The sequence below is a fragment of the Caretta caretta genome, chromosome 1 (assembly GCF_965140235.1).
Source record: "Caretta caretta isolate rCarCar2 chromosome 1, rCarCar1.hap1, whole genome shotgun sequence".
NCBI classification, from domain to species: Eukaryota; Metazoa; Chordata; order Testudines; family Cheloniidae; genus Caretta; species Caretta caretta.
In genome coordinates, this window is record NC_134206.1 from 21,367,551 (window position 1) to 21,394,356 (window position 26,806).

Here is a 26,806-nt window from a genome sequence, read left to right on the forward strand (position 1 = left end):
AAATTATCTTATAATAATCAGTCAGTGACTTTCTTTATGAGGGTTTGTTTGTTATGAGGCATTGATAACTATGTACTTCATTAACTGCTGGCATCCTGGACGATGTAGGCAAACTGGAGGGCACGCAACGTACAGTAGAACCTCACAGTTATGAACACGTGACGAATTAGAGGAGCCCCCAACCTTGCCCCCCAGCCCTGAACTCCGACCGGGCTGCCTACAGATCCCAGACAGGAGACGCTAGATGCAGGTGCTTGGAAGGGCTGGGGGCGGTACAGCCGTGCCGGGGAAGCTGCCGGCATGGGGCCGATGCTCCTCCTGTGTCTTTCTAGTATGGCGTACTGGCTATAAATAGCTTACTGGTACGGCGTACCGTACCGTACTGCCCTACTTGCACCACTTCCTCTGACCACCACTTCCTGCTCATGGGGTGGGTGCGGTTGCAGCTGCATGTCCTGCTGCTGCTGGCCGCCATCTCTTCACAGTGTGGAGTGCGAGTGTGCCGACAAGTTGCGGTGCCTCTCACTCTGCAGCACACACCGCACAGCAAGGAGGTGCTGGCCAGCAGAAGCAGGTTACACAGCCGCCACCATGCTAACCCTGCGGGCAGGGGGCAACTGCAGATGGATTTCTGGCATGGAGTCTGGGAAGCCCCCACCAGACTAAGCCCCAGGATGAAGCAGCACCACTGACACAAATTGATGGGGGAAGGGTCAGGTTTGGGTCTGAAAACAACTCAACACTCTTGGGCTCAAGTCAGGTCAGGCTTTAAAATTTGGCCTAAGCAAAATTCTAAACTAAACCACTGCAGGGAGTGTTGTAATGTGCTGCTAATATAGGCCAGCGGTAAATTACTACTGCCTACGAGCAAGGAGGAAACGGGAGAAATTGTGACTCAGGGCGAGTCTACACTACAGCACTGCATCTACCACAGAGGGATTGACAAAGACTCCAAAGTAGAAGGGAGGAGGGTGGGTTGTGGAGCTCCCATAGGGACATACATCTCTAAGAACCATTGTTACTGCACAAGGTGAATAACTTCTTCTTCAAGTAGTGTCCCTATGGGTGCTCCACTGCAGGTGACTCCCGAGTAGTATCCCTTCTGGAGGGCTGGAATTTTGGATTTGGGTTTTAACAGACGACAGTACTGTGGAGCCAAAATGGCATCAGAGGCGGAGTCCAGGTGATCGCCAAATGTTCTGCAAAAGTGTGGACTAACACTCAAGTCACTGCTCTACAGATCTCTGAGATAGGGACATTCTTGAAGAAGGCGACAGATGACGAAATGGACCTTGTGGAGTGTGTACGAATTGTATCTGGAGTGGTTAAATTGCAAACTTGGTAACGCTGTATGATGCAGTTTGAGACCCACTTGGAGACTCGATGGGCATGTAGGCAGGCAAGGCCATCCCTTCCTGATGCGTCCTTGCTGTCACGCACCGGTAAAGGTGATCTCAAGAAAAGGGGGGAAATTAGCTATGCCTAGAATTCATGCCCTCAGGCCAGGCAGAGCAGTAAGGCAGTCAATGAGCCCCCGACCCTCAGTCAGGGCAGGGCAGCAAACACCTACAAGGCTTTAACAAGGGTAAGCGCCCACACAGCCTAGGATCTCAGGTAAGGGTGAGCACCACCAGAGTCTAGGGGCTCAGGTAGGGGTAAGCACCAGCAGAGTCTAACATCCCAACTTGATAGACAGTAGGGTACCACAGTCCTCCTGGCCTAAGATGGGGGTGCTGCCACCCCAAGGGTGAGGTGGCAGGGAGTAGGGGAATGTGGGCCTGCCCGACTCCAGTGTATCCCAGCCTATGGCCCTATTAGTGGCAGACCTAGTATCAGGCCAATACTCAACCAGACTGTCATCTGCTTTCCCTGGTCTACTTCCTATATCCCCAGGGTTTGATACCTATACATTATAGTTGTCCTCCATCTCCCTGGGGTATGGGAGACGGAGGACAGTGTCAGTGTCTTGGTCGGCTAGCAGTCCTGGGAGCTCTGGCCAGTCCTCAGGAGGCAGCCCTGGCAGCTCTTCTGCAGGCTCCAAGAGCAGGCAGGATGCGTCTGTCTCCCCCTGCGGCTCCAACCCCGCTGAGTTGCAGGGCCAGTCTTTTATACTTCCTCTTCCTGTTCCACCCTTCTGCTTCCAGCAGGCTGGGTGTGGCCTTGCTAGCTCTGCCCAGCAGGCAGCAGGTTGTGGTCCCTCCCTGTCAATCTCTGACAGAGGCCGTGCATGCCTCCTCACGGCAGCTGATATTGCTGAGCCCTTGGATCTTTCCGCAATGGAGAGGAAATGTGGTAGGGAGTAAGCAGCTGAGTAGTCCTGCTGACTTCTTCCTTCCTGTGCCCAAAGTCCAGCTAGCCTAAGTAGAGACACAAGGTGGATCTCACAGTACAAACTTGCAGGGCTTGTCTACTCAAACACTAAGTGAATGGCCAGCTGGGGTGTAAATCTACCACTTGCTAGCCTGCAGCGTACTAAGTGTCCATGTGGACTCTGCTGCTACATATTAGAAATTTCATAGTGTGCTTTGACCTACTCCCATTTCAGCGTGGGGACGATCAAAGCACACTTCAAAACTTCTCATGCAGGGTAGATTTACACATCAAGCTAGGTTTCAGAGTAGCAGCCGCGTTAGTCTGTATTTGCGAAAAGAAAAGTAGGACTTGTGGCACCTTAGAGACCAACCAATTTCTTTGAGCATAATCTTTCGTAAGCTACAGAGTGAGCTGTAGCTCACAAAAGCTTATGCTCAAAGAAATTGGTTAGTCTCTCAGGTGCCACTAGTGCTCCTTTTCTTCTTACATCAAGCTAGGTTTCAGAGTAGCAGCCGTGTTAGTCTGTATCTACAAAAAGAAAAGGAGTACTTGTGGCACCTTAGAGACTATTTGATGCTCAAATAAATTTGTTAGTCTCTAAGGTACCACAAGTACTCCTTTACATCAAGCTAGGCATCTCCTGAAATCTAGAGTATGTAATATAGCCTCCTGGTTGTCTCGGTAAGACCTGGAGTAAAAGGTTGGAAGATGAATCAATTGGTTCATGTGAAATGGGGAGGTTACCTTCTGAATGAATTTTGGATGTGGCCTGAGTGTTAGTTTATCCCAAAAGAATACCATCTACGGGGGGACGTACCATCAGAGCTACCATTTCACCTATTCTCCTAGCTGAGGTGATCGCGATCAGGAAGGCCGTTTTCATTGAGAGGTATGTAAGCGAACAGGTGGTCATGGTTTTGAAGGGAGGCCTTGTCAGTCCTTTCAGTACCACGTTTAGGTCTCATGTGGAAGTAGGAAGTTGAGGTTGTGGGAAGAGGTTTACAAAACCCCTAAGGAACCATTTAGTGGTTGGGTGTGCCAGCACTGAGTATCCCTCTGCTGATTGGTGGAAGGCTGTTATAGCTGCTAGGTGGACTCAGAGAGCTTAGAGATAGCCCTGATCTTTTTAGGGCCAGTGCACAGTCTAAGATATGTGAAAGAGTTGCAGATGTCAGGAGATTTGTTGGGAAGTACACCAAATCCGAAGTACGTTGTGTCAAGGACTTTCTAATGTGTAATAATACCTTTTGCATCTCTGTTGAACAAGAACTTTCTAAGTGTTTGAACCAAGCAAGAGTCATGCCTTGATGCAGAGAATCACCAAGTTGGGATGTAGAGTAAGTCCTCTGTTCTGCAAGAGGAGGCATAGGGTGACTGGGAGAGGGATTGGCAGGCACATCACGAGCTGTGGCAGATAAGGGTACCAGGTCTGTCTCGGCCAAGTAGGAGCGATCAGAATGGTGTGTGTCCCATCTCTTTTTATTTTCAGCAGGACTTTCGATAATAAGGGGAAAGGAGGAAAGGCTAAAAGAAGGTCCCCATCCCAGGGGAAGAGGAGAGCATCACTCAGGGAGTGTTGTCCTATTCCCAATATGGAGCAGTAGAGTGGATATTTCTTGTTCAGGTAAGTGGTGAACAAGTCCATAGTCAGTGTCCCCCATCACCTGAATAGACTGTGAAGTACTACTGAGTGTGGTTGGGTCGGAATTTGTGACTGAGACTGTCCTCTGTCGAGTTTTGTGTGCCCGAGAGATAGGCTGCAGACAATTTCATGTTGTGGGCGATACACCAGTTCCATAGCCTCATCACCTTTGCACAGAAGGAGAGTGACCTAGCTACCCCTGTCAATTTATGTAGTACATGCAGGCTACATTGTTTGTTAGTACTCTCATGTGTGATCCTTTCATCAGTGGGAGGAAGTGGGTGCAGGCATACCTGACTACCTTTAGCTCAAGGAGGTTGATGTAGCAGTTCGGGGGGGAGTGGTCCATCGGGACCTCGACTAACATATCAAAATTGGTGATTGGACATGGATGGCTGGGATGAAGAAGATTGCGGGCCAGATGGTTTATGCCTCAAAAGTTTAGTTTCCTTCCTCTGAGGCTCGTAGTAGTGTTGGGCCAGGTATTGGGAGGTATGTGGCTTATGCTGTGGCTGTGGACTAAGTTTCCTCTTCTGTACTGGTGTGTAGATACCCAGCGACTGGAGAGTGGCCCGAGAATCCTTCAAGGTGTGAAGAGAGGCATCACTCTTTTCCCAAAGAGCTTAGTGCCCTCCAAGGGAAGATCTTCAATGGTCGACTGTACCTCCTTCGGGAAACCCAAGAGATGGAGCCAAGATGTGTACTGCATCACCAACACGATGGAGATGGACCTAGCCACAGTGTCAGCTGCATTGAGGGCAGATTGTAGCATTGTCTTTGCTACTAGCTGTCCTTCCTGAATAATGGCCTTGCATTGGTCGTGATGTAACTCGGGCAGCTGCTCAATAAAGTTGTTCAGTTTTGAGTAATCTACGTAGTCATATTTCACCGTGATGACTTGGTAACTGGCAATTCAAAACTGAAGTGTGGCGGAGGAGTGTGCCTTCCTCCCAAAAAGGTCCACACGCTTCCAGTCCCTGTCATAGGAAGTGGACTGCATGTGATGTTGTAGGCCATAGGAGTTAACAGTATCCATCACAATGGGAGGAGAAGAGGAATTCAGTCTCCCTTGCTGGGACGTAGTATTTTTCCCCACCCACTTGCAGGTAGGTGCCACCAATGCTGGGGTCTGCCAGATGGCTTTTGCCACGTCTAGAATGGTCTTGTTAATAGGTAGGGAATCTTTGAGGAAGTGGGGTGAGTGGAGTATGTCAAAGAGATGATGGTGGGTGTCCTTGATCTCTTCTAATGGTATTTGGAGGGTGCCCACCAATCTCTTTGGAAGAGGAGAAAGTTGTCCACCAGAGACAGTGGGGGATACATAACAGCCTAATCCAGGGAAGAGGAGGAAATAGTCCTCAGGGTCACTTCTTCCTCAGCGCTGCCCTCCTGTTCCTCCACAATTTCTTGCGGAGGTTCTGAAGCCTGGGATGCCCTGGTCGAAGGGATATGCCTCGAGGGCTCTTGAGTGGGGAAACTAAAGTATTTTTCATCTTATTATTTTTTAAGGGGAAAAAATAAGAAAAGAGAAAAAAAATACCTCTAGAACTATGACTAAGAACTAGGAGGCTAACTAACTACAGAAATGCAAATTGAAAATAATATTCCTAACGGACTGCGAATAGCTCCTTCTCTAGCCAAGGGGTGGCTGAGAAGGTACTGAGGGTGCAGCATCAGGAGAGACATGCATGTGCATGTCTAACGGACACTGCTACCAAAGTTCTACGATCAGCAGTGCAGGGACGCAAGCACACCTACAGTGGAGCACCCATATGGATGCTACTTGAAGAAGAAACTCACAGTTACAAACACCAAAGTTATGAACTGACCAGTCAACCACACATCTCATTTGGAGCCGGAAGTAACCAATCAGGCAGGAGAGACAAAAAAAAAAAAAAAGCAAATAGTCTACAGTACAGTACCATGTTAAATGTAAACTATTAAAAGAAATAAAGGGAAAGTTTTAAAAAAAGATTTGACAAGGGAAGGAAACTGTTTCTGTGCTTGTTTCTTTTAAATTAAGATGGCTAAAAGCAGCATTTTTCTTCTGCACAGTAAAGATTCAAAGCTGTATTAAGTCAATGTTGAGTTCTACTTTTGAAAGAACAGCCATAACATTTTGTTTAGAATTACGAATATTTCAGTTACAAATAACCTCTAATTCCTCAGGTGTTCATAACTGTGAGGTTCCACTGTACTTTGGGTGCCCTCCAATTTGCCTACAGCACCCAGGATGCCAGCAATTAATGAGGTACATAGTTATCAATGCCTCATAAAGAAAGTGACTCTTACCCCCCACCTTACTCTTTGACATGATGCAATTACACAAAGGCTCTCTTGTGTCCCCCACAGCACTGCAATGTCATATCTAATTTACTGTTCACTATTAAGTCCATTAATGGCTATTAGCAAGGATGGGTAAGGAATGGTGCCCCTAGCCTCTGTTTGTTAGACGGTGGAGATGATGGCAGGAGAGAGATCACTTGATCATTACCTGTTAGGTTCACTCCCTCTGGGACACCTGGCATTGGCCACTGTCGGCAGACAGGATACTGGGCTGGATGGACCTTTGGTCTGACCCAGTCTGGCCATTGTTATGTTCTTATCACTCAATGTACATATATCAATATTTGCAATGCCCAATTTTACGTCAATATTTTTCTATCTAAAAAGGTTATGTTTGGAATAATATGTGTAGCACGAGTTAACCTTTGATTTTAACATTTCTAGCAAAACAGATTCACATCCTAACAACATGTAACATTTGCAGTTTGCAAATATAGCCTTAGAGAGACACAGCACAAGGAGCCTCACCACAATGACAATCCTTGTGTCTTCCTGAAGGAAAGGATTATTCAAGTTTAGCACCAGTCCAGCTACTCTGCTTCCAGAGGGGTCATAGAAGGAATAAGAGTTATGGCCCAGCAGAGGAGGGTGAACCCACATTATTATGATATGTCATTACAATAGTGCCTGGAAGCCCCTTCTGAGATCAGGGCCCCATTGTGTAAACACGTAGTAAGAGAGTCTATGCCCTGAAGAGCTTACAGATTAAATACACAAATTGTTGGAAGGGATGTAGGTCCAGTACCAGGAACAGAACTCAGGACTCTTGACCCCCAGTTTAGTACCCTCTCCACTGGACCACACTGTCTCACATAGCACACAACTGGTATTGTGGCTGTGCTTATTCTACACTCGAAGGGGCATGGACTATGGTTTACTGTCACCATAGTTGAGTCTTTACAGCAGGGATGATCATTCAGTATGATCGACAGGGATTTAGTTAGCACAGTTTCCATTAACAAGTATTGCATGACAAATGCCATGCACTGATCACACTACAATAAACTACATTAGATCAATAACTGATATTTTCCAGAGCTGTGCATTACTTAATCAAACCCATAAGCAAGTAAAGGCACTTGGTTTCCAGTTCCATTATGACTTATATCCTTGCATCTAAATACCTCTCCAGTTAATTGCCAGCAAACTCAGGCCGAGTTTCAAGCAAATCTGGGCCATTATAGTTTCAGATGGAAACCAGGCAAATCTGAATGGTTACAGTTCAAAGCTAAACTCAGAAGCACAAAAGGAAGAAGATTTGCACAAAACCCTCTGTGATCCCAAAACATCAAACAGCAGGCTGTTCAAATAAATGCCAGCTGCATTATTTGATAATGGTCTAAATACACAGAAATGCTTTCCTATTGCCTAAAGAGAAAGCCTTGTCTATGTATAGTCTATCAGAGTGAGGCATTAAAACAAGTATAATTTTTATGGGATTGCTGGGGCAAAGATCCCAGATTATTGATTAAAGAGAGAGACTTGTTGCTGTTTCTGTATCTTCTCAAAATGAAAGCTGCAGAAGTAAACGATTTACTATTCAATATTCTGAAATGCTGTCAACCAGGCCAGGAAAATGTCTATCCTGACCCTGACAAATAAATATGGGTCTGAACTTCATGAAGTCTAATGACCAGAATGTATAGTTTGTGTTAATCTTTATCAATAGCCAATTTCTGATCACCAGTGTAGTCCATGATAGGGTAAATAAGAATACATGATTATAAATAGATTGCTGACCAGCCAACAAAAGGTAGAATTTGCTGGAGAGGCCCTGCATTTTCAGCTGGTTTGCAATTACTGTTCTTTCTGTGGGGAGTTAATCTCAATTTCCAAATCTTACTGAGAGCTACATTTTCTCACAACTAGGGTTACTACTAGGGAGTTGGGTGGTTTAAAGCATAAAACATGATGTTTTCCTCAAGGAACAAGAGACCAATTCCATCTTAAGGTCCAAAAAAGTAAATGTTGTAAGTGATTTTTAGCTCAGTAGTTTCTAACAGTAGGCTTGCCACACAGAATTTCTTAAAATACATCCGATGAAGTGAGCTGTAGCTCACGAAAGCTTATGCTCAAATAAATTGGTTAGTCTCTAAGGTGCCACAAGTACTCCTTTTCTTTTTGCGAATACAGACTAACACGGCTGTTACTCTGAAACCTTAAAATAATGGATTGATAGTCCTTTTACAAAAGTGATTACTCAATACTTAACACAGGTTGGCTTTGCTTTTTTTCTCTTAAGGGATGCTTGAAGAGTAACTTAGAGAATGTTTTGCTTTTCTAACCTGCTTTGCTCCTAAAGTTGCTTTCGGTCAGTGAAAAAAGAATTCATAGACCAATGTACAAAATATTACACTATGCCTATTAGTGGTGTAGAGATGAAAAGAGAAATAACTATCAATAGTACTCAATTAATGGGTACTCACAAAACCAGTTACAAAGGTTTATAACGCATCTTAATGCAAAGAGAAGTAGATCCAGATAATTCTGCTCATGGGATTCATTGCATTGCCTTTTCCTTGTCCAGAAGAAAACATTTGCTGATACTGAAAATCAATTAAGGCAACTTAAACATCAATAAAAACTTTTTGATACCAAATTCTTAGTACCCAGCTAAGTATCCAATTTAGTACACAACTATTTTATGTGCTTTGAGATTCTATACCACTATAATTTACATAAAGGAAAAACAGCCAACAGAATACTAGCTTTCCATATGGTTTCTTGGCTAAATACACTAGACTAAATTGAACTAACTTCCTTCTCTCTGCAGATACAGTAATTAACTCTCAGATGTGTACCAAAATGGTGCACATTAACTCCAATCATCCAGGCAAGGCAGTTAAAATAGGATACTCTTAGCATTAATGCAAGCGGTTTATTAAGGTGGAAAGAATGATCGTAACAAAAGGTGCATTAGATTATTACCACTTAAAATAAATGAGAAACTGCATCCTCAATATTACATGTACTCACTAATTACCTTCTGCTCTAATACTATGTTCACTGACACTTGTGTGGTACCTTCTGATTAACATTATCTGGCTTATTTGTGTGTATATTGTCTTTAGGCATGATATTTTTGGGTGTGTATTGAATGCTTGTCCTTTTCTCCAGAAGGACTCGGGACAGATGCACCCCTCAAGAGGGTGAGGGCCATGCATACTGTGACTGGGTTGGGCCAGATGGCTACAGGAGAGTAATAGAAGGCAGACATATTAGCCCCAGGCTAAGTAGGTCCCTTTTCCCTGCGTAAGGTAACAGGGAAGGTTCCAGAACAATCAGGAACCTTCTGGAGACAATTAATTAGATTAGAACACCGGCAGCCAATCAAGAAGCTGTTAGAATCAATTAAGGAAGGCTAATCAGGGCACCTGGGTTTTAAAAAGGAGCTCACTTCAGTTTGTGGTGTGTGTGTGAGGAGCTGGGAGCAAGAGGCACTAGGAGCTGAGAGTGAGAACATGGACTGTTGGAGAACTGAGGTGTACAAGCATTATCAGACACCAGGAGGAAGGTCCTATAGTGAGGATAAAGAAGGTGTTGGGAGGAGGCCATGGGGAAGTAGCCCAGGGAGTTGTAGCTGTCGCACAGCTGTTCCAGGAGGCACTCTAGACAGCTGCATTCCACAGGGCCCTGGGCTGGAACCCGGAGTAGAGGGCAGGCCCGGGTTCCCCCCAAATCCTCCAAACTCTTGGTCAGACACAGGAGTCGTCGACCTGGACTGTGAGTTCAGAAAAACGGCCAAGCTGAGGGCTGCTGTGAAGCTCCAAGGCGAGCAAATCCACAAGTAAGCGCAAGACCCACCAAGGCAGAGGAGGAACTTTGTCACAATACATATATAAAAAAGGTGAAATGGAAAGGAACTTACTTGCTGCCATTGATGTCAATGGAAATAAGAATGGGCCCACTGGGGATGTATGTGGGGGAGGTAGGTAATAAGAAGGATAAACATGGAATTTCTCAACGTACATCCTTGAGTAATACAAGCAGGCAAAAACAAACCAGAAATAACACACACCACACACAAGAAAACCACACAAATGAGCTGAATAATGTTAATCAGAAAATAGACCAGAGGTACCAATGAACATACTGTCAAAGTGCAAAGTGAATGGCAAATGAATGCAGTATCTTAGGATGTGCTGTTTCTAATCTCTTGTAGGTGGTAGTAAACATTTATGCACCTTTTGCCTTCAATGGAAATGATGGGCACTCAGCACACATTCATAAGACACATTCAATATTTTGCAGGATAAGGCTCTGTCAAGGTTCCTCCCCCACTCTGAACTCTAGGGTACAGATGTGGGGACCTGCATGAAAAACCTCCTAAGCTTATCTTTACCAGCTTAGGTCAAAACTTCCCCAAGGTACAAAATATTCCACCCGTCGTCCTTGGATTGGCCGCTACCACCACCAAACTAATACTGGTTACTGGGGAAGAGCTGTTTGGATGCGTCTTTCCCCCCAAAATACTTCCCAAAACCTTGCACCCCACTTCCTGGACAAGGTTTGGTAAAAAGCCTCACCAATTTGCCTAGGTGACTACAGACCCAGACCCTTGGATCTTAAGAACAATGAACAATCCTCCCAACACTTGCACCCCCCCTTTCCTGGGAAATGTTGGATAAAAAGCCTCACCAATTTGCATAGGTGACCACAGATCCAAACTCTTGGATCTGAGAACAATGAAAAAGCATTCAGTTTTCTTACAAGAAGAGTTTTAATAAAAATAGTAGTAAATAGAAATAAAGAAATCCCCCCTGTAAAATCAGGATGGTAGATACCTTACAGGGTAATTAGATTCAAAACATAGAGAACCCCTCTAGGCAAAACCTTAAGTTACAAAAAAGATACACAGACAGAAATAGTTATTCTATTCAGCACAGTTCTTTTCTCAGCCATTTAAAGAAATCATAATCTAACACGTACCTAGCTAGATTACTTACTAAAAGTTCTAAGACTCCATTCCTGGTCTATCCCCGGCAAAGACAGAATATAGACAGACACACAGACCCTTTGTTTCTCTCCCTCCTCCCAGCTTTTGAAAGCATCTTGTCTCCTCATTGGTCATTTTGGTCAGGTGCCAGCGAGGTTACCTTTAGCTTCTTAACCCTTTACAGGTGAGAGGAGCTTTCCCCTGGCCAGGAGGGATTTCAAAGGGGTTTACCCTTCCCTTTATATTTATGACAGGCTCTAAAATGGAGGATACAGTTAAAGCAGGTAGGACAGCATTTACAATTGTTGTTAATCTTCATGTTTCTGGGTGTAAGAGGCTTTCTACCTGGGGTCAGGAATAAATACATCCCTGTGGTACAGCATTGCAGTACCCTCCAGTTACATTAGCTATTTATTTTCCTTTCCTCTAGATACCATACTAGGAAGAATACTAAACTAGATAGATCATTATGTGTGGCATTATGGCAATCCTTATGTCCCTACACAAGATTAGGCCGAGACAGTACTCATTTAAAGAAACTCATTACATTCAATTTTTGAAGAGAAAGCATTTTATTGGAGTCTTTGCTGGTCATTAAAGTGAACAGTTTAGTTATAAACCCAATGGGATAAATGTACTGAGTAATACTGTATTAGAGTTATGGACGGAGGGAGGGAGAGAAGCTGGGTTTAAAAGTTTTTAAGAATCAGTGGTGCTACAAATGCTTGAGTGAGGTGATGAACAGCTAATTTGTAACACTTCTGGGAATCAATATAATGCTGTTAGTCCATTTAATAGGATAAACCCTGGGAACACAGCAAAAGGAGTCTGAGTTTTCATTCATCAGAACTTTTCAGACTTTTCTTCCAGCTTGTCAACCATGTCTTATAATTGGGATCCTCTCAGGGATACATCTTCCTGGAAGATTTTTATTTTATTTATTTCTTTAAATACATTTGATTTAATGTGATGAGTCAGGCTTCTGGTCTCCTCTCTTTTGGGCAAAGTGCTTTACCTTTATTAGGATCAAACCTCCCCTTGCTACCTGCAGCTGAAAATGTACTCATCTCTTCATGAATCTTTGCACTTTGGTTCTGTTCCCCGTGTGCCTGTTACACCTCGAATGAGGAGCTATCAACAAATATAATCACAGCTGAATTTATACCAAGAAAATATCCTCTTCTCAACAAGGGCCATTAACAGATTTCAATTCTCATGAAGCAGCCCCAAAGGGAAGAGTCACGCAAAAGAGATCTATTTGAAGATGGGACTACTGTGTTAACACTTCCTAGACTATCATTATAGCCTCCTGCGTCAATTTTGCACATTTTATTTTTGTGGATGAAGCAGTTCCACAGCAAATCTGTGAGTGCTCTCCAATCAACTAATACCGAACACTTCATAGATAATACATTTATGAATCGTTTGTGATGCAAAAACTGATGGCAGCTGTAAAGATGTGCCCAACAGTTTGGATGCTCATCCAAGTTTTCAAATCGTGCACCTGCGAGACTGGCAGGAAATATTCTGACAACAGGTTTGTGTTATAATTCCAGTTGGTATCCGATTTGTTTGTCCCTACTATTTATGAAAATCCACTATTACAATAACATTGTGTTTAAATAACCTTATTCTCAAGCAATAGAGGCCTGCAAACAGAACAAGTCTGGGTAAATAGAGAGACAAGAAACCCAAAGGACAAGTCAGTCATCAATTGCTTCTTCTGGGTATAAAATGCTGATTCTTGTACCAAGTTAAGTGGTACAGTTTGATTGCCTATTTCCTCATGGCCCAACAACAGGTTTTGAGACATTGCAGATATCGGAGGCATCTAATCTAGTTTTAATTTTCTGCAGTACACAGATGAGCAATAATCTGCCTCCGACATTAGGGTCTTATCCTGATCTCTTACAGTGAGCGATTGGATTAAGTTCTGAAGCACGAGGCTTCATAGCCCTTCCAAATGTTTTCTTAGCACTAATTATAACGGCTCTGGATGTTCTGGTTATCCATATAAAGGACCGTTCCGATTTTAATCTTGCTAAATTCTTGTGTTTTAGCCCTTTATCCAGACTCAAAATAAATAACGAGGCTTCTGCTGCTTCCCTCTGGAAATTATTCTACCGTCCAATGACATTGTCTTGATTTTTTTTTTTCTTCAAAATGCAGACAGTGTAACGGAAGCCTAGGTTTCTTCTCATGCACAGGCTGTGCTGCAATGCGAGTTTGGAAGACTTCTTCTTAAATTGTGTTTTATTTGTAGCTCTTTTTAATAAGCAAGTTTGAAACTTACCAGCTCCACCACCGAATTTTTGTTTGACCATGGACAAGGCACTTAATCTCTATGTATCGGAGTTCTCCAACTGTAAAAATTTGGATACTAGCAATTCCCTACTTCACAGGCATGGTGTGAAGATGAATACAAAGGCTGTCAACTAATCGCAATTAGTGCCTGCAATTAACTGAAACCACAATTAACGTGTTAATTGCAATGGAGAGGCAGGCATCACCTGCCAAGGGACCTGACAGTGTCCGGTCAGGCGCAGTAACACAAGCCGCCACTGGAGGGCCGGAAGAGACAAGAAGAGGTTCTCATCCCAGCTCCGGTGGAGAGGTAGGGATCCTGACCCCTCCACACCATGCCCAATTGCCCCTGGCTAGCCACTTGCTCCCAGAACCAATATCCTTTCTCTCCCCTCCTCCCCGTGCCATACCACATTGTTCCCAGCTGGCCACTTGCTCCCGGGACCAACCCCCTGCCCCACTGCCTCCTGTCAGCCACCCATTCCAAGGACTGACAGCCCTTCCTCCCTTTGCCATACCCCATTGTTTCCAGCCAGCCACTTGCTCCCGGGACCGACCCCCCTGTGCCATGCCACATTGCCTCCAGCCAGCCACTTGCTCCCAGGACTGACAGCACCCCCCTCCCCAGCATGCCCCATTGCCCCTGGCCAGCCACTCACTCTGGGGACTACCCCCACCCTCTTTGGCTCCATACCCCAATGCCTTCCAGCTGGCCCCTTGCTCCAGGGGGTAGCCCATAGAGAACAGGGGCCTGGCGAGCTCAGCCGCTTTGCACCAGCCTCTCCTCCCCACCACATGCGGAGTCCCTAAGGTAAAATCCACCCTCCCTTGCAAACAAGAGCTCACTCAGCTGAAGGGAACCCACCTAGCTCAGTAAAAGGAGTTTAATAGCACTGTTTAACAGTGCAATTAAAACCGCAATTAATTGCAATTATTTTTTTAAAATCGCTTGACAGCCCTAATAAATACATTAAGAGAGTATGAATCACAGAATCATAGGATCACAGAATATCAGGGTTGGAAGGGACCTCAGGAGGTCATCTAGTTCAACCCCCTGCTCAAAGCAGGACCAATCCCCAACTAAATCATCCCAGCCAGGGCTTTGTCAAGCCTGACCTTAAAAACCTCTAAGGAAGGAGATTCCACCACCTCCCTAGGTAACGCATTCCAGTGTTTCACCACCCTCCTAGTGAAAAAGTTTTTCCTAATATCCAACCTAAACCTCCCCCACTGCAACTTGAGACCATTACTCCTTGTTCTGTCATCTGCTACCACTTAGAACAGTCTAGATCCATCCTCTTTGGAACCCCTTTCAGGTAGTTGAAAGCAGCTATCAAATCCCCCCTCATTCTTCTCTTCCGCAGACTAAACAATCCCAGTTCCCTCAGCCTCTCCTCATAAGTCATGTGTTCCAGTCCCCTAATCATTTTTGTTGCCCTCCGCTGAACGTTTTCCAATTTTTCCACATCCTTCTTGTAGTGTGGGGCCCAAAACTGGACACAGTACTCCAGACGAGGCCTCACCAATGTCGACTAGAGGGGAACGATCACGTCCCTCAATCTGCTGATAATGCCCCTACTTATACATCCCAAAATGCCATGAATCACTCAGAAACCTTAGTACTTAGGTCATTAAAGCACCTAACTTGGAAAGAAAATGACTCTAATCTGTACTATTCACCACATTAATGGGTGACCGTTTAGGAACACTTGGCATATCTGTTTAATTGCATAATGGCTGCAGTTCTATTGGTTAATACCAATTTAGTTGTATTTTTTCATAGTTTTTAACCCACCAGTTTCTGTCTCTTGAAAAGATACCCAACAACTGTTGCAATGCAGAAATAGTACACTTGGTCAGTTAAAACCTCAAAGAGTGACTTCAGAGAAATGGTTAACTTTCAATCAGAAAAACTGTGGCAGGTTTTATACAGGTATCTTTAAAACATTCATGCTAACCCTTATGAAAAGGTCTGTTTTTCTCTATTGCTGATTATTAAGAGCTAAGTTTCTGTATAGCAGTAATATGTTCGTAGGTTTATTATCTAACAGTATTTCATGCTGCTTGGATTGTAGGCCAAGAGCAAACAGATTTACTCACTAGATCATGTGAGGAACCCAGCCCCAAAGTGCTGCTGTAGATTTGAATTTATGACATCATATTGCAAGAAACAATACATTTGGAATACTGCATAGCAGAGAATGCAAAATATCACCATACCAACCCTGTTGTGCAGAGCATATTGGTATTTCATTGCCAAACCCTGGATTGGAAAAACCTAGGTAGATTATGGCCCAATTAATGGGTTGCCAACTTTTTAAAAAACTGGCACAATCAGGATGCTTTCACTGTGTTATTAACCAACTGTAGAATGAAACTAAATATTTCCCATGTCATTCTGTTTAAATACGAATATGTAGTACTACAGTAAATGAAACAATGAATTCACACTACTGTAGCTCTTTTGGGTAATGTTGATTGCTAATTTGGCTCCTGATCTACTGAAGTCTGAGTATCACTGGTCTTAACCAAAGAGGAACCCACGGAACCACCTGTGGGAGGTGTCTACATGAAAGTATGCATTTTTCATGTTGAGAGCTGCGAACCACATGCCCTCTTCTAAGGAGGAAATTATTGATGCCGAAGAGATTATTTGGAATTTTAGCTTTTGGATGAGTATGTTTAGTCAACATAAATCGAGAAACTTGACCAGATAGCTTCCGTGAATAACTTCCAGTACCCATTTGTTGCTAGTTAGGGCCCTTCAGTTGCAGGCAAGTTGAGTAAGGCAGCCTCCAAAAGGAAACTCTTTGGCTGAAGATTAGACTGAGATGTGGTAGTGGATGTTGCCGGGGCTGTGTTCCTGGACCTATAAATCCTCTGTCTTTCACGTGATCATTACTGATTATGTTGATAATAAAAGGGCTGAGGAGATGGTCTCACTCTCTACCTCTGTTTGTGATGTTTTGTCTTGGAGGCGGGGGGCGGGGGAAGATGTCCAGAGAGCAAAAAGTTGTCCTCAAACCTTTGAGGGAGTGTAGAGATTTTTCTGTCGTCTCGTGGATCAGACTGATCATATCAATGGCCCGATCCTGGCTAGTACTCTGCAACTCATAAGGGAAACCTGAGGATTGTAACAAGAATTTCGCCTCATAACAATGGCTGTAGACATTCCTCTGGACTCCTGGGTGTGCAGCATCCACCAGGGCCTGGAAGGAAATTCTGGCCACCAATCTGCCCTTGTCAATGATGGCCTGGAAGTGGCTCTATCCTCTTCGGGGAGTTTGCCCTTAAAATCTAAAATCTTGGTATAACTGTTAAAATCATGTGCCTAAGAGACTCTCCCTTAATCCTTAATCCCTTAAGCCTTCTCTTTAGGTTTAGCAATCTTAGCCTCTGTTCTTGAGCTCGTGTTTGGAGGGCAACTGCTTGCTTGCTTGATGCAGCTGATATATAGGGGGGCAGTCCCCGGCCCAGATCTGACTGGGATCATTGGCCTTCTCTATCAGGCGTTTAAGTCTCAGTTCCCAACCGTCATGAGTTCTGGGGGGAAAGGAGTGGCAGATGCTGCACTTGGCTGAGATGTGAGCCTCATCTGGGCAGCAGAGGCAGCATTGATGTTCACCACTCACAGAAAAGCAGCAAACAGTTTTTGAATCTTGGAACCCTGGGCATAATCCTAGCCTTTCTGGGAGATGGGGGAATTCACCAGGATGGGGGGGAAAGGGCAAAACAACAATCTTAGAACACTATGCTACAATAATACTAAACCAAAACTATTTCAAAGATATTTACAGCAACGATGCAGTAAAAAAGGAGCTGAGGACACTGAAGATTCTGACTCATACCATGTGGCAGTAAGGAGGAACTGGGGATTCTGACTCATACCATGTGGCAGTAAGAAGGAATTGGGGAGGCGTCAGTCTGCACTGCCCTTTATGTCGATGGTTCAGCACATGTGGAGAGTTATGGGGCATATGCACGGACCAACAGACACTGCTTGCAAGAAAATTCCACTTTGAATTCACAATTTTAGTTAATTCAGATTAATTTTTCTGAGGGTCTGTGATGGGGCGTCCACCACACACTGGCCTATAAAGGGTTAATGGAGCCCTAGGAAGGCTGTGCAAAAAGCAGCCAATAGGAGAGGGGCTGCGAGGAGCAGCCAATAAAGGCTTGGCAGACCCATATAAAAAGGGCTGCAGGGCAGAGCCGCTTCAGTTGCTCCCTGGTGCTCAAGAACGGAGGACTGGCTGCTTTGCAGGAGAAGGAGAGATAGCACCTGGGACAGAGCAGTGCTGGGCAGGATCAGGGGAGTGAGAGCGAGCTTCTGGCTGGCTGCTAGGGCCTACACACTGAGGCCCTGAGATAAGGGCAGAGACGTGCGGAAGTGGCCCAAGGAAGTAGACTGAGAAGTTGGAAGGGACGCAGCAAGTGGCAGCCATCTATAGGGTCCCCTGGCTGGGACCTGGAGTAGTGGGTGGGCCCAGGTCCCCGGTCCCCAACCCCAGCTGCTGTGGAAGTGGTCATACAATTGGCTCCAGCTCCACTGAAGGAAGTGGCTGGACAACAGACTGCAGTTCCCCCGGAAGGGGGGAGCACAGAATGTGGCACACCCAGAGGTTGTCCTGTGGGTTATGTGGGTCCTGGGGCACAAGTGACGGCAGCAAGACACCACCAGAAGAAGGTGCACTGGTTAGCAGAGTTAACCCCCGGGACAGCCAGCAGGAAGCTCCACAGCGGTTAGTTGAACCCTGTCACAGTGCCCCTGTGTAGACAAGCCCGTAGGCTGCTAAATCACTTAGGCTTCCCAATGCTGAGTGGAGCAACACCTAAATACATTTAAAAATCTGTACTTACGTGACACATGAAATATGTAGCTAATTCAGAACTGAAAGTAGGTAATCAGAATCCCAGCTCCACGCTTTAATAAAAAGATCATCCTTACTCTCCTCACGTGTACTCTGTTATTGAGATGGAATCTTAAACAGGTTTTCAAAATGTATTTGCAAAAGTTCAGTTCACCTTCAGTTTCCACAGTGGGCTACATCATTAAAAGTTAAACCTGCAGTAAGAAACAAGAGGCTCTGCATTTCTAGGTAATTACTGTATACCTTAGGTGGGCAAACACCTAGTAACTCCAAACACTTAGTAACTTCAACCACCTGAGAAGTGCAATAATTACTTTAAAATATTCTTCTTGGGGGACAGAGCTGCTATTTCTCACACCACTCATGCTGCTGAGAATAAGCAGAGAAAATAAACCGAAAATAAGACGTTTTTAATTAGAGCTAAATTATGGGCTGGTGAGAGCTGTAGAGAATTTAAAAATTTACACAAAAGTGAGTTAGGCACTTATGAGTTTATGTCTCATTGTAAGTCAATGGGACTTAGGCTTCCAAGTCACTTAGTTGCCTTTGAAAATTTTACCTGAGGTCTTTTATGGCAGGTGTTTTTTCACTGTGCCATCCCAACATGAACCAAGCACCATTCTACATTACAGCTGAGAAAACAGAGCTTAATATCCAATAGCAAGTTTAACATGTGTCACTGATTTTCTTCTCCCAGGATCTAGAACCCCTTTTTGACCTGGTCCATCATGTCTCCACTCTCTCTTCAGCAAACACTTCTCCTGTGAAGTCTACAACTGAAACCGAGGTCAGTCTTCAATTTCATGAATAGCTAAAAAAATATTCTCAGAGCCTCCATGATGTGTGCACTGTTCCAATAAGAGCAACTACATGATCTTACAGTTGTTATCCTGGACCTCCCTTCTCCCTAATGCTTGTCATCTTTGCCAATCGGGTTACATTTTAATTATACCCAAGCCTCAATACTTGAAGTTTATCCATGAGTGCATTTCAAGCAGGATCAGGATCTTAGACTGTAAATTCTTTAGAGAAAGGAGATTTTGCTGTCCATAGTCTGTAAGTGATTTAGAAACCTAAGTCCCATTGAAAGCTAGTGGTGCTTAGTCTCTAAATCACTTAGGCATTTTTGAAAATGTTACCCCATGTATTCCATTTGGCTGTTAAATGCTACAAACTATAGCAATATAAAAAGGAAATTAAAAAAACCCCACCACCCAACAGTCCGCCTCTTCCCACACGGAATTAAAAGTCCAGGCAAGCCTACGTGAGCTATATTTGTTCAAATTCTGTTTCATGTCTCAAAAATGTCACTAAACTTTACAAGTACACTTTAATGTAGGAAAAGGAGAACTAGTTTGCATATAATAATAATAATCCAAAGTAGATAAAACACAAAAATATTTTTTGATATTAGAAAAAATTTAGATGACAATTATTTCTCCCAATTTTCATAACTGGAAGTATCAAAATATAACAAAAAGCCAGTTCTTATGAAACTTGTAGCCCAGTTCAAGGGTTCTGGGTTGTTCAGATAAACATACAAACTTCCAAGAGCTTATCTAACCTGAATCTTTTATGATTTGCTGATTATTACACTGAAATCTCTGAAAACAGAGAGTCCTAAAAAGTAAATACTCCACAAAGGGGAAAATGCTTTATCAGGGCAGGAAATGGGACCAATACTGATAAATAAATACTGAAATGGTAATATACAAGACTACAGGCCTTTAGTTACAATTGTTCACAAAGACAGTTGTACGTCCTTTTAAAAACTCAGAAATAGCAGAAGAATCTGTTCCTACCACTTCCAATCTTTGGCAGAATGCAATTAACCAATTTCTGTTTTTATTATGATTAATTATTATTCATTTTCAGAGCACTGTAAAGGTGCCTACAAAAGAGGGTGGATGTTGTATTAGTAGATAGATTGACAAACTAGTGGCCTGGAAAAGCAAGAAAATCTGAGGACAATGCACAGTAGGGGAGAGAACCTCGAATCAGCAGGGAGATGGATGGGATAATCTTGTAGGTCTTTTCCATCTCGCACTTCTATGATTCTATGGTTTCAACTGCAATTTGATTAGGACAGGAGAGCTAATGACTCCGCTTTTGCAAAATAGTGCTGTGTAATCACTAACCACAAGCAGCAAAGACCTAATTTAAACTTTCCATCTCCTGCAACACAGTCCATTCCTAAAAGCACACTGGGGTGTTGGTTCAATACTGACTCAGAGGAAAGAGTTTCACCAACTGATTCACTAACACTACTTTCTATAGCATCTATATATTTTGGGGACATCATCCATCCAAGACCAGGCCTTGCTCAACTTGTAAAGTCAGCAAAATCCCTGCAGAAAGTAATATAGCTGTAGTGTATAAGTATACAGCTGAACAGTAAATACTACTACTTAGCAGCTGTATAATTCTGAGGCCTGATTCAGCCATGCATTACACCAGTTTTATGTAGACATATTTCCACTGAAACCAATGACTTACAGTGGCGTAAACTAGACCAATCCAGGACTGAGTCAGGCTCATTATTAATTATTATTATTATTATTCTACAACATTGCAAATTACATAAGCTCAGTTGAGGGCTATTCCGCTTTCAACGTGCGTTCCTGTAACTCCAGTTAATAGTAGTGATCACAAGACATAATCATCATTATAACTTCACTCACTGTTCACTCATTTTTGCGTAGTGCAGAAAAATCATAGATATGTGCACCTATTCTCTTAACTCTGTGTGTGGCTGTCAGTGCATGCATGCATATGTATACTGTATATTTCAAAAATGGGGAAAATGAATGACAGAGTGTAATTAACTTGCTCAAAGTCAAACAAGTCTGTGACATAGGCTCCTGATCTCCAGTCTGCTGCTGTAACCACTAGGCATTACTCCTTCTCTTTGAAGGCAGTTTCTACTGTGGTCAGACAAATGCTCATAAGAAAAGCATGGGAATTTACAGCCCTGGAAACTATTTATTCTCAGAATAGATACACCAGAAATAGCCACAGTGCAATCTTCTTTACCCTGTCCAAAGTAATATACCTCACTTCTGACCTCTTTCTAGGGGTGAAAGAGCAGCTCATTTTCCAAATCTGTTCAATCCTTGGTCTCTCTGCTGAGACATTGACAAAGCTTATCAATTATAGATATGGTGGTAATTTTATGATGTGGAAACATGTCCACCAGGAACTAGACTGAGACCAATACATTAATTTCTCACATTGGTCATCAAACAGCTGTCCAGTTGTGACTTTCATTCACTGGCACCAACCTTGGGCGAGATTTGAATGAGTGAATGGCTCCACTGTCATTATTGTAACATTGCTGGGAGCCATACAGCTCCCTAGCAAGTCATTTGTCATATTTTGTATGTGCGCCCACGGTAGGAAATTTGGTTTTGAACCTCCCTGAAGTTGGGAGGTGTTTGGATCTGGTTTAGATCCACAAGTACTCCTTTTCTTTTTGTGAATACAGACTAACACGGCTGTTACTCTGAAACCTGTCATTAAATTTTCTGCAGTCCAGCAGAAGATTCTCATTAGGGAAAGTGCTTAGATACTAGGGTGATTGATGCTATAGAGAAATGTGTGAGTGAGTGACAGAGAGAGAGAGAAGGTCATTCTGTATTTGCTCTGGAGCAGAGTGGGGTTGAGTAGAGGCGGGGAAGAGTCTTTCCTTGAGTGATGGTGGGATGTTGAATTCAGGTGAGGTATGGGAGACCTAGGAGCTAAAAATCTTCAATCATAGAGAGTCTGCCCTTCTGAGATGGTTTGTGGAGAGGGCTCAGAGTAATGGAGATGGTCATTGCACAGCAAAGGAGCTTGAATTTTTTCAGAAATAAACATAATTTTGGGTCAGATTTTCAAGACAGCTCCCATTTAGGAACCTAAGTAAGGGCTAGATTTTAAAAAGTGCTCAGCACCCAGCAGCTCCCATTGGGACACTTAGGACCAGATTTTCAAAAGCATTCAACTCTGTAAGCACTTTTAAAAATCTGGCCATTTGTTCCAGTGCCTAAATGAGAGCCAAATTATTTTGAGAATTAGTGTGGATGCTAAGCACTTCTGAAAATCTGAGTCTTGGTTCATATTTTGGACGCTACACTTCAAAGTGAAAGTGCTATGAGATGTTCCAAGGGGCTATTGCCCTGGGAGGGGCTGTTATTCTTTCCCTGGCCAAGGTGGTGAATATTTCAGATTATTTTTTTCCTCCGAGTAACTATTCAAAAAGAGCTCTAAGTGAAAAATCACAGGCTGTACTTACCCAAACTGCCAGGTTTTGTGTCTGAACAAAGTTCAAAGAGGGGAGAAAGCTACAAATTTCACTAATCAGCTCTCAGTACCTCAGCATGTAGGATAGGATAGTGCAAAGTGCTCAGCCTGGTAATCGTTAGTGTTCTCATTGGAGTTTGTTGAAACACTAGCTGAAACAGCTAATTTGGTTAAATATGGTGGGACTAGTTCTAATCCCCACCCACGCATCGGTAGAGAAGAGAAAGAACACCTTATTCTTAGAGAGGGCTCTGATTATAGATCAACAATACCAAACCCAAGTGTTCAAATTCTGACCTTAAACCATCACATGCCTGTGGATCAGCTATTCAAATAAACAAACAATAAACAAGAGACTGTACAGGCTAGACTCTCAGCTAGCGTAAACTGGCATAGCTCCCTTGACTGCCCTGGAGCTCTGCTGATTCACAGCAGCTGACAATGTGGCCCACAATATATGGTGCTTTTACTTCCAGAAGCTACTTGATCAGGTTCATTCAGCCTGAGGAAGAAATAAAGAACATGTCCCTTGGTAGCCTTATCCGATAGATATTGCCTTTTCTTTTCAGGCCCTTTCATTAGCAGCTACCTACAGTCATCCAGGGTCCAGTGGGATCCAGCAGTTCATTCTCAAACTACTCAGATCTGAGGGAGAGACTCTCCCGGGTCATAGCTTCCCTGGAGTCCATCCTCCTGTTCCACTTCCTAGTTCTTTATTAGGGACACAAGGACTTGGGCGTATAAGGACCACAACAGTCCTCCTTCTATCTTCTGCTGCACTTAAGGGATTACTGTGAATCAGGCCCTGTAGTGATAAGTGCAACTAAGAAATTTAGAGGTCTCACCCTCGCTTTCCTTCCATAAGCTTTTACCATATTTTGTTACACTCATTTTTATCAGTTTATTGCTTATTCTGTTTTAACTTCCTTCTTAATAGAACTATGACATATTTCACGTTTCCCTAATCCTTAGCATTTCTTCCCTGTTACTGTTTCAGATATTAATCCACCTGTTTACTTTCCACTTTAACACATCTGCTGTTCTCCTCCCTTTGCCCTGTGTTTGTCTTTTCCTTTACAGCCTGTTTCTAAAGCATGCCCTTTGGTCAAAATTGCATTTGCTATTTCCAGCACAGGTTATTAAAATAATGTTTGCTTCATATAAATCGCTCTGATAGTTTGGATTACCTTATTGGAATATTAGCACCATAATGCCTTAATAGCATGAGCAACAGACTATGACTCAAGACTCTAAGGCTTTATTCCCAACTCTTCATTTTAGTATTTATTTTTGTATTGTTATAATGCCTAAAAGCCCCAGTAACAGACCAGGACCCCATCATGCTAGGCACTGTACAAACACAGAACAAAAAGATGGTCCCTGCCCCAAACAGCTTACAAGCTAAATAACTCCGGTATTTGTATTGCAGTAGCACCTAAAGGTGCTACACAAACTCACAGGAAATGACGACCTGAAGAGCTCGATCTAAACTGAGGCAGGATGCAACAAATGAGTGTGAAAAATGAGAAGTGGGGAGAGAGTATTAGAATAATGAAGATCAGATAAGACTGGTACATAGGCTGGCTATTGCACGACGTGCAGTTCCCTGATCATTCCAAGCATCTCACTGTATGCATGTGTGTTTGCCCTTTTTATGTTAAGGGTAAAACCAGCTATTGCCAGCTGATACCCAACCAAACCATGTTTGATTGGCTGATTTCTTGTAGCAACAGTAGGGATTGAAGAGAGATTTGAAGGAGGGGAGGATATATTTGAAGGTAATATGGACCCTGGGAATACCTAGGATTCCAGAGTTCATTCTGTATTAATACCTATAGCATATTACTACGTATAGTACTGCACACATACTTTCTAAACTAATAGTTTATTACACAGTAGCAAAATTTTCTATAAATTGGTTTTATGGAGAACATCCCTACTCATTGACTGACCAGATTAACACTTAAATTCAGAAAAAAAAAACCCACTTTCACATGGTTTGATTTACAAGAGACTTTGTTAGAAAGACCCTGTGCTGAAAGCATCGTGTTCACCCTTTAGACACCATAAAAAACACATACTTAATCTCGTTGAGACAAACACTGCCCTTTCTTACAAGTGGATTTAAGGTTAGTAACTTTTAGGCCAAGTACTAGACAAGTTCTGTTATTTCACATTTGCAACACAGACTTCTAAAAATCTCTTTGACCCAATGATTAAGACCTACATAAGGGATTTGTGATTTTGGGTGTCTCAATATTTGACTGCCCAATTTGTGACACCTTGAAGAGGCCTTGATTTTCAGAGGATGGATGCCCAAGCACTTTCTGAGGATCAGGCTCCTTTAAGATGTCTCAAGTTGCACACCCAAAAACTAAGGCATCCAGAAATCATCAGTTACTTTTGAAAATTTAAGCCTAAATCTCTTTTTTTCTCCAAAACCACTGCTTTGTTTGCTTATAGTAACTAAGTTATCCGTGGATACAGTTTTGAAGAGTACTTATAAAGAGGACTTTGGCCTGAATACGTTTTCCCTGATTAAATATCTATCATAAGTTCCAGGCAACATTAAACACAATTTGTATTCAACTTTTTGATTATGTTCATTCTCAATATTTTGAGTTTGGCAAACTCTCCTGTCATAACATAGCCACCTGAGGGAATACAACATTTCAGATACTGAGTCAGAATTTGGCTTGGAGGGGTAATTAGTCTTTGTTACCTCTCAAATCACAAGCAGAGCGGAAATAAATGTATGGCATCAACCCTAACTCCTACAACTTACGGTGAAGTCTTGGTCACTTTTCAGCTCTGAAGTAAAAAAACGCTAGGTTAGGCTATAGCATATGATATATAACATGTGAAACACTGAAAGCATCATTCCTAGAGATACAAACACTGCCTGTATACCCCCTCAGCTCTTGACTACCAACATTATATTGAGGTAGCATATATCTCCCACAGTACGATGTTGCAGAGGTGGAAGCCAGGTTAAAGACAAGTGCAAGGCTTAGAAGGGGGAGCTTTACAGCGAGGTGGAGATGACAAAACAACTTTAGTGATGCTCATGCAATCCAGTAAAGGAAGTGAGGTAGAAACACATGCAGTACCTTGTGATCTCAGAGTCAGGGAGCAGGCCTATGTGGTAGTGGGGATAGGGAGCTGTAAGAAGGAAGCTTTTGTCACACTCGACAGGGGAATAGTGCCTAGGAGAAGGTGCTTTATCACACAGTTTGTTCACAGTGCTGTAAACAGGTTCAGGAGGCCTGGTGGTACAGAGACAAGAGTAAAAAATTAGATGTGTAGTAATGTGCAAGAACATACAGATTATGCAACGATCCGAATGTAAAAGCATGCAACAAAAACCTATCAAATTTTCAGCAGAACTTTTGGTCAGTACAATGTGCTGTTAAGTCAGAAATTAGAACTTGATTAAACAGTGTCATTGCATACAAGACTGTTGTATAGAAGGATGAAGGTAATATACTTGTACCATAAAATTGTCTCATTTTCTGTGGCTCTGACTGAAAGGGCCACGTCCTACCTTCTGAAGCTCACTGATGTATTTTCCCAATGGATCTGTTCTTTATACATATCAAAAAACAACACACACACACACAACTTTCTGTCCCCCATCAGTAAAGTGTTGCATCCATACCCACTATGGTAGAAGAAAGTATGTGGGCCCAAGTCTATTATTCAGCAAAATATACTTATCTTCTTTTCCTTAAATTTACAGATGAATCACAATTTTTGACTGAAAACACCACACCCATGGACTTCAGAAGGTGAGAGCTTCCAGATGAAACTATGGTCAAGATGTGTCAACACAGGTCACCTTTGACACATACAGACACACACATCATAATGTGCTGTTAAGCAATGTATACAGTTATTGTGATGAGCTATGTGTACTGTATTCAGACTCAATAACAGTGTGGCTTGAACTGTCAAAACCACTAAATTAATGACAACATCCTTTGAAGCTAGTATGTCATCAAGAGCCTGATCCTGCAACTACGAAGTCTCAGAACAGTGATGAATTTTACTATGTACATGCTACAACCATGTAGGCACAGGGTATGAAGGTTGCCCAGAGGGACAGCTGTCCTA

At 43.1% G+C, this 26,806-nt stretch overlaps 1 protein-coding gene across 23 annotated transcripts in view; it reads right to left on the reverse strand.

Annotated features, from left to right (window-relative positions):
- The window catches only part of DLG2 (discs large MAGUK scaffold protein 2), a 1,511,004-nt gene that overhangs the window by 338,448 nt on the left and 1,145,750 nt on the right, over window positions 1-26,806 (reverse strand). For 19 of the 23 annotated variants that reach the window (XM_075126424.1, XM_048840889.2, XM_048840869.2 and 16 more), the window contains one exon: window positions 25,804-25,959. The exons of the other annotated variants lie outside the window; for them this stretch is intronic. In XM_075126424.1, the coding sequence (XP_074982525.1) occupies window positions 25,804-25,959 (156 nt within the window). The remainder of the gene's footprint in view (window positions 1-25,803; window positions 25,960-26,806) is intronic. 23 annotated transcript variants of the gene reach the window in all.